This window comes from Styela clava, chromosome 4, assembly GCF_964204865.1.
Source record: "Styela clava chromosome 4, kaStyClav1.hap1.2, whole genome shotgun sequence".
NCBI lineage: Eukaryota > Metazoa > Chordata > Ascidiacea > Stolidobranchia > Styelidae > Styela > Styela clava.
In genome coordinates, this window is record NC_135253.1 from 11,135,616 (window position 1) to 11,150,286 (window position 14,671).

The 14,671-nt window shown below is 32.9% G+C and overlaps 1 protein-coding gene across 1 annotated transcript; it reads right to left on the reverse strand.

Annotated features, from left to right (window-relative positions):
- Positions 1 to 708: 708 nt before the first annotated feature.
- LOC120325970 (vam6/Vps39-like protein) lies at positions 709 to 13,741 on the reverse strand. The gene is made up of 22 exons (XM_039392159.2): positions 13,430 to 13,741; positions 12,278 to 12,414; positions 11,652 to 11,876; positions 11,188 to 11,298; positions 10,799 to 10,931; positions 10,559 to 10,699; positions 9,224 to 9,344; positions 8,619 to 8,736; positions 8,227 to 8,356; positions 8,008 to 8,150; positions 7,475 to 7,606; positions 6,477 to 6,618; positions 5,968 to 6,048; positions 5,821 to 5,894; positions 5,467 to 5,565; positions 4,786 to 4,903; positions 4,112 to 4,237; positions 3,581 to 3,729; positions 2,960 to 3,100; positions 2,124 to 2,258; positions 1,783 to 1,874; positions 709 to 1,457 (listed from the first exon to the last, which is right to left on the reverse strand). The coding sequence occupies exons 1-22, from the start codon at positions 13,500 to 13,502 to the stop codon at positions 1,373 to 1,375; spliced, it is 2,706 nt and encodes a 901-aa protein (XP_039248093.2). The 5' UTR covers positions 13,503 to 13,741; the 3' UTR covers positions 709 to 1,372.
- Between the last annotated feature and the right edge of the window lie 930 nt (positions 13,742 to 14,671).

A 14,671-nucleotide genomic window follows, 5' to 3' on the forward strand; every position in this document is an offset into this window, starting at 1 on the left:
CTAATTTTTATTGTTTACACCAGTGGTCGGCAAACCTTGGTACTTGCGGGGCAAATATACACAGTTTCTGTTGCTTCTCACATTCCGAACGTGCACATGCACGTTTTGCACTGTCGCACAGATGAGTGATCTAGCCCCGGGTATCGCGTCGAATTTGCGAATTTAACATTAAATCTCTTAAGAACAGCGATGCTGACTTGTCATATCAAGCAAACTGGTTTGAAAATACGCAAGAAAAATATTTTTCCGTCCAAGCACTTTGGAATGTTAGACCCTCGCCGCAAACTTCATTCTGTTTCCCAGACATTTTTTAAAAATCAAAATAAACTGAACTTATTATTGGACGTTCATCAAGTAAACGACATACAACTTACTTACAAAAAAGCGTCGTACAGCAGCACTTGTTACCACATAAATCTGTTAAATTTAGGATCAATCTTTGTTTTATGCATCAAAAGTGGGGTCGTACGAGGGCACAAAAAATTAGTTTGTGGGCCGCAATTTGTCGACCCCTGGTTTACACTGTCATATGCAAGCCACGCCTGCATCCACTTGATGGAATCATGCATGGAGGAAGGCATAACCGACCAGCGTTGACAGGTATAATTTAATATTAAAAATTTGCACTCATAAATTATTTAAAGTTGGCGACTTTGGTTAAGATCCTACATCTCCCCTACACCAGGTAAAAGATTCAAACGCAACAAGTTTTAGCATAATGAAATTTACTTTAATATTTTCAATTGAACAAGTAATGAAAATGTAATTTGCAATGTGATGATAATATTGCACAATAATTTAAAACATAGGATTTCTCTTCACATATTTTGCTCCCAGACTGCATCAGCAAGCCCCAGACAAAACATTTATCTTGGGAAAACAAACTCAGTACTTCTATTCTATTCCCATTTTACAATAGAAATTTATAATTATTTATAAGAAAACTTGTAACAAAGGGTTGGACCAGCATAAGACCATGGAACATATTATTTGATATAAAGAAGTATTAATATATACTGGTAGCAGCAGCAGAACAGCCCCACTGTGCGACAGCATCTAGATTTGCATCACAATTAGCAAAATCTCAAAAGAAAAAATAAAGTATCAAAGCATTCAAATCCATTTTATAATTCATACACGAATATTTATCAATAGTTGTCTATTTGTTGGCAATTTTTATTAAGAATCACTGATATCAATCCCACATTCGTAAACTTAGGATGCTGAGTTTTCAACATTATAAATAGGCTCGAAGAAGACTGACGAGTCCATACAGACAAAGAGTAGAAATACTGAAATACACTCAATCCATACAAAATACAACCGCTTATGGTATAACATTAGAAGAACACTTTTTATCAATATCACATTGTCATGATGTCTGTTGCGGAACAACTGTTCGATCTTTGCAGCAAAAATAATGAACAACAACACCATTCGGATATCTGGCGAATGCACTGAAAAAGGAACAAAGTTGTAATGAGGAACAAAGTCCAAGGCCAAGCTAGCTCAAATTTTATTCAATATTCAAGGAATGACACAAGGGCAAATTAGCAAAGGGTATACCAAGAATCTGTACATGTATTGAGTATATATCAGAGGCAGGTTGCAGTCCAGTGCCATATTTGAAAGGCTATATAATATGACAGCACAGCATACAATAGTACACAAGTTGAGACGAATGTTTCTAATGATTATTGAGTAAATAGACATTTGGTCTCTGTTTAGGCAACACTCTGAAACACAGATTTTCTTGACACATTTCATTGAATAGTTTCTTACCTGTCTCCAATTCTTTTTTTACAAACCCTGCATAGTTTTTCATCAGAAATAACACACTTTTTACTTTCATGATACATTCGTTGCTCATGAACCTGTCAGAAACAAACGATTTTTCAATAAAATCACAGCATTATCTTAAGTTCATGTTTTTTTTAATAAGCCCTAAATAGCATTCAAGCTACTTGCCACAAAAATGATGCATCATCCTGAGGGCATTCAAGTAATGCCATCGAATATGTATAAACTCAATAAGAAAATTCAGGTGTAGGCAATGTCATGGTTGTCAATACAGTATTTGAATTTTGTTTCAAGCAAATATTCAGAATTTAGAAACTCCTCACTTGGTACTTCTCTGACAACATCAAACTTTCCAAAACTTGAGCTTCTCTATGTCTTTCATTGAGTTTCTCCAGAACATTTTCCAGAAAATTCTTTATTTGTCGAATGTCAGTATCATTAGGTAAAAGGTTTAAAGCCTGCAAAAAAGATAGAATCATTCACGATCTGTATTGAGATTTTTGAGCATTGTTTGAAACAAGCTAATGAGGTATGTGAAGTTCATATTAAAATACAAATACTCTTCCACAATTAAATGTTCTATATTTTTTTGTTATGTGGAAGAATTATTATTACACTTGGGGTGTCTCAAAAATGTTGTGTCTCACTTGTCCCTTTTGTCCTACTTGTCCCACTTAGACAACTATTTTATGTTGTCAGTTCCTTACAATGCAGATGATATACAAATATATAAATGGAATATCAGTATCAGAATACCAGTAATATCAGCATTTTGAAATATCGACATTTCAATATCATATTGGTATATCTTAATACATGTATCGCCATTCAAATTTTTGAATTTAAAAATATTTTTTATAAATAGTAATTACAATACTTTAATACAATCAGGTGTAGTACACCTATACGTCAATTTTCACAACCTTGGAACAAGTAGGACATGTGGTGCATGCAGGACACAACATTTTCAAGACACCATTACACTTGTATCAAAAGATATTTCCCATCAAATATATTTTTACAAACACACATTTTAATCTATTCAAAATCCATGCACATCCTCCGCAAGAGCCAAATTCAGTTGAAAAATTTTTTTAAATTGTATCTTCAAGCAGTTAACAATGTGAAATATCCCAACTTTGGAATACACCAATCATACCTGAACACAGTCAATTTTATTGGAATGTTGTTCTAAAACACGAAATGCAGCCTTCATGTCAGGTTTCACAGAATCATCTCCATCATAAGCCTCATCTTCAATATGAGGATTGAGGTACATTTTCAAAAGACACAAGAACACCTGAAATAAAACACCTTTAGGCCTAATTAACTGCTATTGCAACATATATGTATGTTCTAACTGTTCTGATTCATTTCTACCAATTTACAAAAGCACTGCTACAAAACATATTGAAATGATAAATTCGAAAAGAAAAATTTTGAGCGCTCCAGAAGTGTGTGTCTCAATATGGAAGTAACTAATTTTGTTCACCTACTTTATATCAAGTTGTGTAAAGGGACCTATGGGCAGGGAGTATATTCACTTGGCTAACACAAACTATCTATCACCGAACTCTTAATAGAACTAAAATAAGGAAAATCGAAATAAAATTAAGGCCTAACCCTAACATGGTACACAGACTACGGGAGTACCAAAATTTGCATGTCTTGGTAATTATCGGAAGAATCATAAGAGACAAAGTTTGATGAATCTTCAAGTAGCATGCATGAGTCAGCTCAAATATTTTCAAATCAGAATATGCAGACATTGGCAACTTACATCTTTATTCATAATTTTGTTGAGTTCATAAACTTTATGGCAATATTCTTCAGCACGTGATGGATCTCGTAATGTTTGAGCATATATTGCTAATGCTTGTTCATGCAATCCCATTCTTCCAAGTATTATTGCTTTTTCTTCCACTAAAACTGGAAAAACAAATAATACTAAATAGGCTACATACAAAATTGTAACTTTCAGGTGTCAAGTTGTCCAGGAAATTGTTTGCTTACCATCAATCAATGCAAATAAAGAAATTTAATGACAAGTTTGAACACTCAAATATATTGTGTCATTTGACTTTTTATTGAAGCAAAATTAATATATAATTTTTTAACTTTCTCGAAACGGCTAAATTGCCAGTAACTGCAATGAATTCAAACTTTGCCAAAATATGTTAACTTTGAGCAAATCAATTAAAAATAAAATTGAATGCAATAAATTTTAGTTCAAATGATCATTCTTACATCTCTGATCCAAACAACCACAAGATTTTTTCAAACATAGTCATAGCAGTAATTTAAGCTTCACCTTCGCTTTTAAAATGCTCGATCAATCTTTCTGCTTGATAGCTAGTAGAAGATTCAAGTAACGAAAGTAACTTTTTCCTCATCTCCCTTAGTTCTGGTGGCCCACTATTCATTGAATATTTGTCAACTGTTTTTAACAATAAGTTTGTATTATTAATAAGATCAGAATCGTCTATGTCTAATTATAAATATCATTTTTATTATGTTTCACTTTATAGTTTACTATATATAAGGAAGATTTTTAAACCAATAAATGGAAATTTAAAATGATATTGAAGATTTCATATCACCTATTCTTAAAATGTCCACTGTATGTGCTTGATAGGTTTTTCTGTGAGAAATGTGATTGTAGATTGGTTATGCGTAATAAATCCTTCTGTTACAAACACTAACAGCAAAACGCACTGATTTGATGGAATTTGAAAAGCAAATAATGAATGGAAATCTCTAAATTAGTGTAATGGATCCATGGCTGAATGCTGAATATGACAAGTCATATATTTATAAGACATATATATTCTGCATAAGCAGGTTGGTGAATTGATACAGAAATTTCCATATTATATAGCTATATCTCACATAATCAAATTCGAAGTCAAAAAATGGCATTATTTTTCATTTATAATGTGAGAGTAGAATAAATAAAATAAGGAATAACTCCGGGAAACTTTCTACCTTCAGGAAGTTCATGTTGATGAAGAGCCAACAAATTTTGTACTTTTATTTTGTATGCAATAACCAAGTTATTGTGAAATTCAGGTGTTTTATCCTCTGCATTGAATATAACATGCTCCTGAAAAAAACATAAATGTTATGAATTTTGCTCATAGTATTGAGTTCAGCTCAATAGTGAAATCACGATAAAAGACAAAATATTTCAATGTCATGAACAGTTATCAAAAGGACAGGGTAACAATTACGGTAGAAGCTGAGGTTTACAATACAATCGCCAGATATTATAATTCATCTACATGCTTATCCATCCTAATTCATATATAAATGCACAAAATCAAACAAATCTTATCTCATACAAAAAGAATTTTTCTGAAACAGGAATCTTTTCAGGTAACTCCTTAAAATGAGTCAGAAAAAATTATCAAAATTTTCTAAAAAATGTTCATTTGTACATTGTTTCAACAAGTGGTGAAAATATATATTTTTGTGATGGGCATAAAATAAAAACTTTGCATATTCATAGCATTAATCTACTTTCCTATATAACATAAGCATATCTGTAATTTACTGAATAGTATAGTATATTGCTTTATGTTTTATCTAGGTACTGCGACATTAAACAGATGAGAGCTCACAGTCGAGAACAACATCTGATATTATGACATTAGTAAAAATTCTTACAAGATATTTGATTGCTAAATCATCTGATTGCGATTCCAAAAATTCATAAACTTGTTTTCTTGGCAAACTTTCAACTTCTGTGATGTCATCAGTAAAAATCTAAAAATGGAAAGTTTGGATCTAACTCAAGAAGAGACACTGAGACACATTTGTATTAAATCAAAAATAGTGAGTGTAAAAAATCACATTGTTGTCATAGATTCAAATGAAAAAAACGCTTTTATTAGTCAAGTTCTAGTATATTCTTCTCATTTAAATGAGTTTATAGAGTAATATTCTGTTAAAAAATAACTGCTAATAATAATATCGCATAACTATTCAACAAGTAAATCTAACGTTGATGTATGTACTCACTCTTAAACCATCTTCTTGATCAACTTTAAAAACCCAAGGTGCAAATTCAAACACAAGTTCTAAATGATTTTTACCTGAAAATGTAAATCGATTATATAAATATAAATATTCAAAAAAAAAAAATTATTTGAAGAAATAAGTACTTACCCAAATGCTGTAAATATTCAATGGTTGCTTTATGTGCCTCAATCACTGGATCAACTTTCTGGGATACTAATAAATTGAGTGCTAAAAATGAATTTATGTTGTGTATATATTGGTAAAAGTATAGTAAAAGAAAGACTATTGCATAACACAACAGTAATGCAACCAATATTATCAACGTTTTGAACAATCAAACTAAACTGGAGCGTTAAGTGGAGAAACATTCAGTATTTGCTATTATTTAAATTAGTAATAAATAACCAGTGAGAGGTCATCATTTACGAGAGTCTGCCATGCACACTAAATGCTTTGTTAAATCTTATTTTATTGGATGTTTATCTAAGGTCTAGCTCAACATTATAATACTAAAACAAACAAAGAATAGATACTAAAAGTGAAGCTCTAACATACTCCCTGTCACACATTCTCTGGCAAAACTATGATGCAATATTGGGTAATTGTCTCATTGTTCCTTCCATCCAATAAACATAGTGACATTTGGGTATAATCACCTTTTCTGTGTAAATCTTTCTTTCTATACAAAATGATTAATTCTCGATATTTTTGGGCTTTTTTCAACACTCGTTCACATTCTTCCACATGGCAGTAATTGTCTGGTAATCTTAATAATGGAGCGAGCAAAGCATCATTTGTCTAAAAAATAATAAAAGCAATTTACAGCACAGTTTGTGACTTTTCAGGCGATCCTAAGAGCAAGATAAAATTTATAATATTTTTCTTATCTATAAGCAGGGCTGCCATCGCTATGAACCCCAAAATAAGGTTGCCGGGGAAACATGATAAAAAGATAACAAAAGAACGAAATGTAATAAACAAAATGTATTCAAACTGATCTTTGCCGGTACGCTATTATTTTGTCATTGTGGCAATTAATTTGCTGTGTTTACGCCATGAATGTATGTGCGTAGCAATCAATGAGGTTCTAATATCATTTCTAGCAAATCAATCATTCGAATTGACCAATCTAAGCGGTATAAAAACCCCTAAAATAAAACATAAATAAGGACACATGTTAAAATAAAGACGTTTCTTATAAATAAGAACAAACATATTTTCTAAAACGAAAACCTTCAAAATAAGGGCAAATCTTAGAAATAAGGACGTCATGGCAGCCTTGTCTATAGGGTCAGGGGTGGGCAAACTTTTGTCGTTCGCGGGTCAAAATTGAAGGCTGCAACTCATTGGCGGACTGCACATGTTTTTAGAAAGTTAAAAACCGAGGGAATGGCTAATAAATCACATTTTTTCACACAGAATTCAGTTGAACAGCTTTTTACGTTCGGTTGCCATTTGTCCAATTATAATCCATTTATAGGCTCATTAAACGAGGATCTGGCCCGCGGGCCGTAGTTATAAGGTTATCCATAAAAACAAAACTGCATCACATTATCGAAACACAAAACGCCTATTAAGCAGCATAGCATGATTCATAAACTTGGGAAAAGCAACATGGCAGCAAACTTTTGATCTGATTCAAACATGAACCTACCTTGAGGTAGCATTTTAATAACGTGGTATCTATGATTTTTAACAAGGAATCTTTTGATCTTATTATTTTATTTCCTTCAACAATAGGTGTGGCTGGAGGAAGTTCATTCTCCATCATTGTTTCATTACGCTTCTGAAAAGAAAAGAAAAACATTCTGAAGGATAATAAGAGAAAGACAATTCAGATATTTGTTTTGAATGCAGCTAGCACTTGTCTGTATGGCTATCGTATACAGCTAGAACTAATTATTGATAAAAAATAACAGGGTTGCTCAAACATGAAAATTAAAGTTGAATATTGGTATCAGCAGAGGTTTTCTCACTTTTGCATTCATGCCAACTACTTGATAAAGCTGAAATATCACTTAGAACATATACAAAATGCGATGAAACTGATCTTTAGGTGAAATTCAATAAGAAATAAAAAAATTTTGATTTATTTTCATTTGTGCAATATCATACTCCATAAGATGCATGATGTCACATTACTCCTGAAAAAACCTTGTCAGTTTTACTTCAACGAAATTGAAATACCTCAGTTAAATATTCGATGAGTGCCAGCAATCCTCTCTCAAGTTGAGAACCTTTCAAATCAGGAGTGTCAGATGGATATGTAAGAGTGCTTCGAAAAACATCTGGAAGAAGATCAGGATAAAGGCCAATCACTTGAGCTGGATCTGACAAACATATGAAAATTTATCAGTTTCCAGTATCCATATTGTCTTGTCTTTCCAAAAATAGCATTCGTCTTACCTGTTCCTAGTTTAGAAAAGTTTTTCAAAGATTCCTCAAATCGTCCTTGACAAAATAATTCAAATGCAAGTAAATTCTGAATGTGTTTGATTCTTCTTGATCGATGTATTTCATCTTCTTCAATCATTTCCTACAATTTTTCTTACATGTTTATATAGGTGTACAAATGTTAATATAATCCTTCTAATATTGTCAAAAAAAACACCTTGACAGTTGACACCACAGATGCAATAGCAAAATTAATTGCAATGACATATTGTATGTAAAATTCAAATAAAAACAATCTGACAAGTCATAGCCAGTTAAGACCTGAAGTAAGATTTGTACACTGTGTAGATTATAAAAGTAGCATGACAAATTTACCTAACATGTAACATCTTATACAAACTTACAGCTAATCGCAACGCAAGTTCAAATTGTTTATCAAGTAGTAATTGTTTGATTTGATCTGCTATGGGAACTTGTACCAATCCCCAAACATGAGTAAGTGAGGCAACAAATATCCATTCCCTGAAAAAATTTTTTAAATCATTTAAACCAACACAAAGTAATTACCTTAAAATCAGAATATTAGCAAATATCAGGTATATAAGACTGTTGTTTGCAAAAACATAAATAGCTTACCTAGGTAGCCTATATAGAATTAGAATACTTGAGAAAATCATCAAAAATAATAGTATTTACTGAACACTAACAAAAGTTGGGACCACATAATAATCTGATAATCCAGGGTGCTCTACATAAACATTACTGATAGGCCATATCTGAAATTGCATCACTCCCTTTTACAATAAATAAAGAAAATATCATATCAATTGGAAGTGTATGAATCAATAACTTAAAAATGGAAATCACACATGCATTTACAAAAATTATCCGATAAAATGTTATGTGGCATGATAGGAAGTCTTGTTGTTCAACAATATCGAACAGCTGTGCTACAAACAATGTCGAAAGACTAATATGAAGCAAGGTTTAAGTCCTGTTTAGTACTCACTTCCATTTAGTAATAAACCTTGGTTTTGGTAATTCAAAGTTTTGAATCTGAAGTCTTGGTTCAAGAGTTCTAATTTCAACATATGATGGCAATACTGCTAGTATATACGGTGCTTGGGTTTCTAAAAACATAGATGTATTACAGTTAGGGCTGTCCAAAATCGAATAATTTTTTGATTCGAATCGAATCGAATATTTTCGCCGAATCGAACCGAATAATCGAATATTATTGCGCAATAGTAAATCTGTCTCTATTATACAATAAACGCCTGCCCTTCGATGTTGTGGTAACGTATGTGCAGTTACATCAAAGGAGATCACACGCTTGTATGAACTGGTCAAAAAAATTGGAGAACTCCAAAATTTGGGTCTCGAAAACTGTTGAGTGTTAAGAGTAAAAATTGCACTATTCAAAAATTGCAATCTCAATTTTGATGGATTCAGTTTTAGTAGGACATATAAAGCCTGTAGATGCTATTTTAATCCTATTCACTAGTCTTATGTTTTTTTGTGTAAATTTCAGCAAAATAATAACAACCATCAATATAGATAAAACTGTTGCTCAAGTTCAAAATTGCATTTAAAAATTCCAAGCTAGTTTGATGACAATATTATTTGAGGACTATAATATTGTTAGTGTACAACAGCCATCAAAATGCAAGAGTGCAATTATTTGTCTTGGTATATAAATGGATAATACAGTAATGCCATCATGAGAAATTTCAAATTCCATTTAAAGAAGGTATTGCCATCATAAGGATCCCAAAACACCTGTTTCAGCTTTGAGTTGCCTGTACCATGTTCCTATGATAACTAACTCAACAGCTTCAAATCGATTCTATTTATACAACTATCGTTTTCTAAATTGTCTCCTTTTTCTCCTTGTTCTCTCTCAAAAACGTCACGATCGACTATACCTTGTTATGATGACCACGCATGAAATGGCTAATCACGTGCCACCGGGCGGGCATTAGTAATGACATGTTTATCACAAAATGAAGGCGAGAGAAATATCGGGAAACCAATTAAGCAAGTCGGGAGCGAGAGTGGTCTGAGCTCGGAGCGCCGCCGCTTGCCCGATGAAAAACATCCCGTAAAGGTGGTTTCCGCTTTATGTACCGGTACCTAATTTTAGCGATTCGAAAATTAGCCGAAAAACGATTCGAATAATTTGCGATTCGATTCGATTTCGAATATTCGGTTCGCTTGGACAGCCCTAATTACAGTATATAACAAAAATCTGAAAATTAAACATTGGTAATTATAAAACTTATTACACTTACATGGTATAGAATATAATCAAGTTAAATAATATGGGTAAATTATATTACTTTACCTATATCTATGGGTGCATCTGACCACTTGAATACTTGTTTTTCACCAGTACCGTCTTTATCGATAAATATACTCATATCATCTTTCATTAAAATTAATCTGTTTTCATCTAATTTTGTCATCACTGGTTCCATGAGCTTCCCTGAAAGTCAACACCATTAGTAGTACTGCAAAATTTGCATTCGCAGTATTACAACGAGTTAGAGTAACAATCCACCCACTCTTAATACATTGATCTCACCTGTAGGAAATAATTCATATGGAACAGAATTTGCTTTCACTGTAACCATGAAATATTCTCTTCTGAAACCAAGACAAACTGAATCACGACACCAAGCCATACATTTTGGTATCTCAGGCATGCTGATATCTGGCTGTAAAAATGGAATAAATAGTTACCGGTAGATATCACTAGTGTATATATATATATATTCTCTACAAATAACTATAAAGAATTTAAATATTGTTATTTAGAAAGCTAAAGAAGACCACATGGTCCAAACAAAAATACCTTACCATTTAAATACCACAACCTTGATGAAATTATTGGAAGCCTACCACTAGTTCAGAGATATAAATTTCCCGTGTTTTTAGGCGTATTAAACAAATATTTGTGAAAGCCATACTCACACATAGCTCATGAAAACTCCGATTTTTCCAAAAATAAAGTAGTAGTTTTCTTTTGACCGCAATGCATAATCTTAAAGTGTGAGCAGTTTCACCTTGTGAGGATGTTCGTGACTGTATATAAAAATTGACTGATAAATTTTAAGTTTGTATTTCAAGATCATGTTGTTTCTATGTTTGCACATTGTTACAGAGCTAACAGCTAATCAGTATTCAGTGGATAATGGTCAAAACTTGTTAAAGGATGCAATTAAATTACCGTAACTGAATTCTGATTGTAGATATTATGGCTTTATAATTAAAGTAATAATTTACAAAAATATGAATAAATCCATCATTAGCCACATATCAACATCATTTGGAAATATTCAAATTAAATAACCATCATAATTTGTTATGTTAAAATGATTTGATGAGTTATCTTTATTTATCTTATTTACTTCACAGAAGTTAATAATCAAAAATACCTCAAGATCAGCAGAAAAACAAGCTGCTCCTTTAGATTTTTGTAAGGTAGTTATCAACTGGAATGTTGTCAAATCATGAACAGAAACCATGGAATCTGACAAACTTAATATTAATTTAAGTTCAACACAGACAAATAATTGTTGAATTGGTTTCTTTGAAAATGTTCTATTTGATCGTTCCAACTTTACTTCAGCTCTGTTATGTACATTTGGATTATGTTCAACCTGTAACAAAAAATTTAAAAATACTAGGTAGGCTTATCAGATTTAGATAGTTAATTGAGGAGTGTATATCAGAGAATGGGCTTTCCCAATTATCAAACAGCCAATATTGCAAAAGTAGCTTATAAGCAAAGCTCTACTTTGCAAACCGAACTGGCCATTTCCCTATTGCATTAAATTCAGGAAAAAATAAAAGAATCATCACTCAAAACAGAACTGGGCAAGGCGGGTTAACGATATTCACTACTAAAGATAACAGAAATGAAATTGTACATTTCTCATCTAATCTAAAAACAACAAATTCAAACATCACTTAATTTGAGAGAGAAACCACAAAATAATAATTTTTCAGCAGAATAATGTCAAAATCCCATATGTTTGCTAGATGAATATATTATTCTCACACTATAAACAAGCAAATGTCCTGGCTTTGTTCCAACCAACAAAGTTGCTTTAGGGAGATCTGGTGCTGAGTTATCATTTTCTGACACATCTCCATCATTTATAGAAAATCTGTTCTGTTTGAATAGCTTCTCTTCTCCTACATAAGACAAATAGCAGAACTCATTAAATCAGTGAGCTGATGCAATTTATGTCACTCGTGGAAGCCAAATCTAATTTTACTATCCTGATTACACTATGAAATAATATTTTTGATTATTGAATATATTCTAAATATGAAATACGGCCATACGTAACAGAGACATTTGAATAAATTTTGTATGTTCATAGCATTGAGTTTGATAAATGCAGAATATTTGGCATATATATTGTTTTGACATCTTTCTATTTATACCGATAGTCAATGTTCCCTCTAATTTTTGTAGTATGTGTGCGCCGAAATTTTGGTGTGTGCGCACTTTTCTGGAAATGACTAATATTTGTGCAAAAACCAATGAAGAAATTTTGGCGTTCTAACCGGGTAATAGGTGGGCTTATTAAGAAAATTCTGGTTATTCAATAAGTTTTTCTGTAGATTGGAAATGCTTTAGTGAAGGCTATATGTTATCAGTAGATAACAATGAACATACATGGAAAATAATAAATGAAATTGATTGTAACAGATGGTTTTATTTGAATTCAAATAAAGGGTGAAAAAAGAACAAAAGAACATTGTTACATTACATCGAAATACGTCTGTGCGCAGTAAATCTATGCGTGTGCACAGCCTCTGAAAGCTGTGTGCGCGCGCATACGCGCACACCTTAGAGGGAACACTGCCGATAGTGTCAAGAGTTAAATAAGCTTGTTTTCAGCTGGCCCAGTGACCAGATGTCAAATGCTGAAAATAGTCAATGCATTTCGAACAACTTACTGATTAGATATCTACATATCCAACCAGACCTGATGAAGCCATCCTTCATCATTAAACAGTCTTAAATGTTATTTCAGTATTTTGCAATAATTTCTGAATTTGTTGATCAGTTACATGTACCATTCACACCTTATAATTATGATTGATAATTTATATTGGGCTTCGCTAGATACAAAAAAAAAATCAACACACCATCACACAGAAATCCCGGGATGTTACCAAAAATAATATTTCAACTCACCCCAACAAGCGATACATTCAATAGCCAATGGTAGACTCTTCAGGACCGGTAAATAAATGTATGCATCATGCATTTTGTTCCGACGGTAATTCTCTAGGAGGCGGTCTTTGTCCACGGAAATATTGACAAAAGTTAGCAAGTAAAAGTCCGCCTGTCACAGTGCTAGATTACACTACCTACTGACCTATCTCTCAAAGTGACTCACTTTGCTATCTTCGACTTCTATACAGCTATACACCGGCCACCGCTGCAGGCATTCATTAATACCCAGCAAATAATCGAGCCGCTGGCGGCGTCAGCGGCAGTGTTTCTTTGCAGGTTGAATATAATCATGGTTAACTGACCATGATATAATGGACCTTTCCCCGACCTTTGACCCCCGAAAAATTCTTCACATATTTTACCATTGCAAAATTTTCGGGGCTATTTTAGGAGTGCTTTTGCAAGTTGGCGCCTGTAAAATGGGGTATGTGTTTCAAAACATCATTATGATTCATCGCATACAACAATCTGTTTTTTAAAAGTACCGGTAAAGAATTTCAGGCTAGTCTATGTATGTATGTATGTATGTATGTTTATTCCTCTCGTAAAAGCAATATAAAAGAGTAAGTAATTATAAATACTGAAGACGGGATGTATGCACAAGACCATATTGGCCTGAAACACAAATGTGCGGCATACACCCCTTTTGATATATATAAATTATAATAGGGTAAATCAAATATGTACAATATGGTCCTTTATACAGGCAGTTGTGCAAGGAGGGTGGGTGGATGCGCTAACAGGGATAAGGGTGGAGTGTACAAAACTGTTTGTACAAAGGAGTTTGTTAGACAAAACAACTTCTATAAATAGAGACACTACACAACATGAAACACTGCATATGACTATAGTAATAAAAAAAAATTAAGAATTTGGATGAATGTACAACACCATTGAGTGATGATACCACATACTATAAAACGCGGGAATGGTCAAGTTTAAAGGGTGTGTACATATATGGTATGCACCACTCAAGGGCGACAGTGTTATAAGTGGTCTATGGCTGTTCTGGCCAAAATGTGGAGTGGAAGTGGTGACTCCTCTTCGGCCCATGGGCCGGGGCCACGGCCCATCAAATTGGGCCTCGGCCCATCAGGCTATGGGCCGCGGCCCATCAAGTTGTGTAAAGAAACTATTCACTTGGCTAAGACAAACAGTCCCCAAACTCATAATAGAACTATAATGTAAAAAATCTGAACA

Excerpts from the sequence above, each read along its gene's own strand:
- LOC120325970 (XM_039392159.2), bottom strand. The coding sequence starts at position 13,502 with ATGCATGATGCATACATTTATTTACCGGTCCTGAAGAGTCTACCATTG. Across the intron at positions 7,607-8,007 it reads TCATCGAATATTTAACTGAG|AAGCGTAATGAAACAATGAT; the intron begins GTATTTCAATTT and ends TTTTCTTTTCAG. Across the intron at positions 3,730-4,111 it reads CGAGCATTTTAAAAGCGAAG|TTTTAGTGGAAGAAAAAGCA; the intron begins GTGAAGCTTAAA and ends TTGTTTTTCCAG.